The sequence below is a fragment of the Ailuropoda melanoleuca genome, unplaced genomic scaffold (genome assembly GCF_002007445.2).
Source record: "Ailuropoda melanoleuca isolate Jingjing unplaced genomic scaffold, ASM200744v2 unplaced-scaffold46721, whole genome shotgun sequence".
Lineage (NCBI taxonomy): Eukaryota > Metazoa > Chordata > Mammalia > Carnivora > Ursidae > Ailuropoda > Ailuropoda melanoleuca.
The window spans coordinates 1-655 of record NW_023219083.1 but is presented as its reverse complement, the minus strand read 5'-3'; the positions used below and the strand labels follow the sequence as shown (position 1 = coordinate 655).

Sequence of the window (655 nt, the reverse complement as noted above, 5' to 3'; positions counted from 1 at the left end):
GGTGGACCTTGTTTTTATTATACACAAAGTGAAGACAGCAATGTTAGTTCTTGTATCCTCTGCTAGCTCTGCGACCTCTGGCACGTTCAAACTTTCTACCTTTAGACTGAATGTAGGGCTTAGTGTGGCTGTGTGGAGTACCCGGTGCCCTTCCAAAGTGTCTATAGACCTGGCGACCCTTACGAGGACCAGAGAGCAAAACTGTGTTCTCCCCTTTCGGCGAGGCCATAGCCAACTGATCAAATGTCATGATTTGTCCTCCAGCCTTCAGGATGTGGTCACGGGCACCAGCAGTGACTTTAAGGGCACACACCTTGAGCTTGGGGATGTCGTGAATACGAACGTCATCTGTGATGCAGCCCACCACTACAGCAGTCTTGCTTTCACGTCCTGCCAGTTTCATTTTCCTGATAAGTCGAGAGATTGCAAGAGGGGGTCTGTTTGCACGGCTCATAAAAAGTCGTCTCAGCACCACCTTGTTGAAGTTGGAATTTGTACGACGGGCCAAGAACCGGTACAGCTTAACCAATAGTCTCAGGTAGATATCCTGACTTTTGGGCTCCTTTCTTCGCACCTTGCGATCCTTGTTATGGCGGATATCCACTCCCATGATGGCGGCTCCGGGTGTTTCTGCTCCTTCGGCAGGAAAGGAAAG

General features: G+C 49.9%; 1 protein-coding gene across 1 annotated transcript; it reads right to left on the bottom strand.

The window, feature by feature from the left end:
* Positions 1 to 43: 43 nt before the first annotated feature.
* On the bottom strand, positions 44 to 610 carry LOC117799294 (60S ribosomal protein L18-B-like). The gene has a single exon (XM_034651765.1). The coding sequence runs from the start codon at positions 608 to 610 to the stop codon at positions 44 to 46; it is 567 nt and encodes a 188-aa protein (XP_034507656.1).
* Positions 611 to 655: the final 45 nt, after the last annotated feature.

Coding starts and splice junctions, on each gene's coding strand:
- LOC117799294 (XM_034651765.1), bottom strand. CDS start 610: ATGGGAGTGGATATCCGCCATAACAAGGATCGCAAGGTGCGAAGAAAG.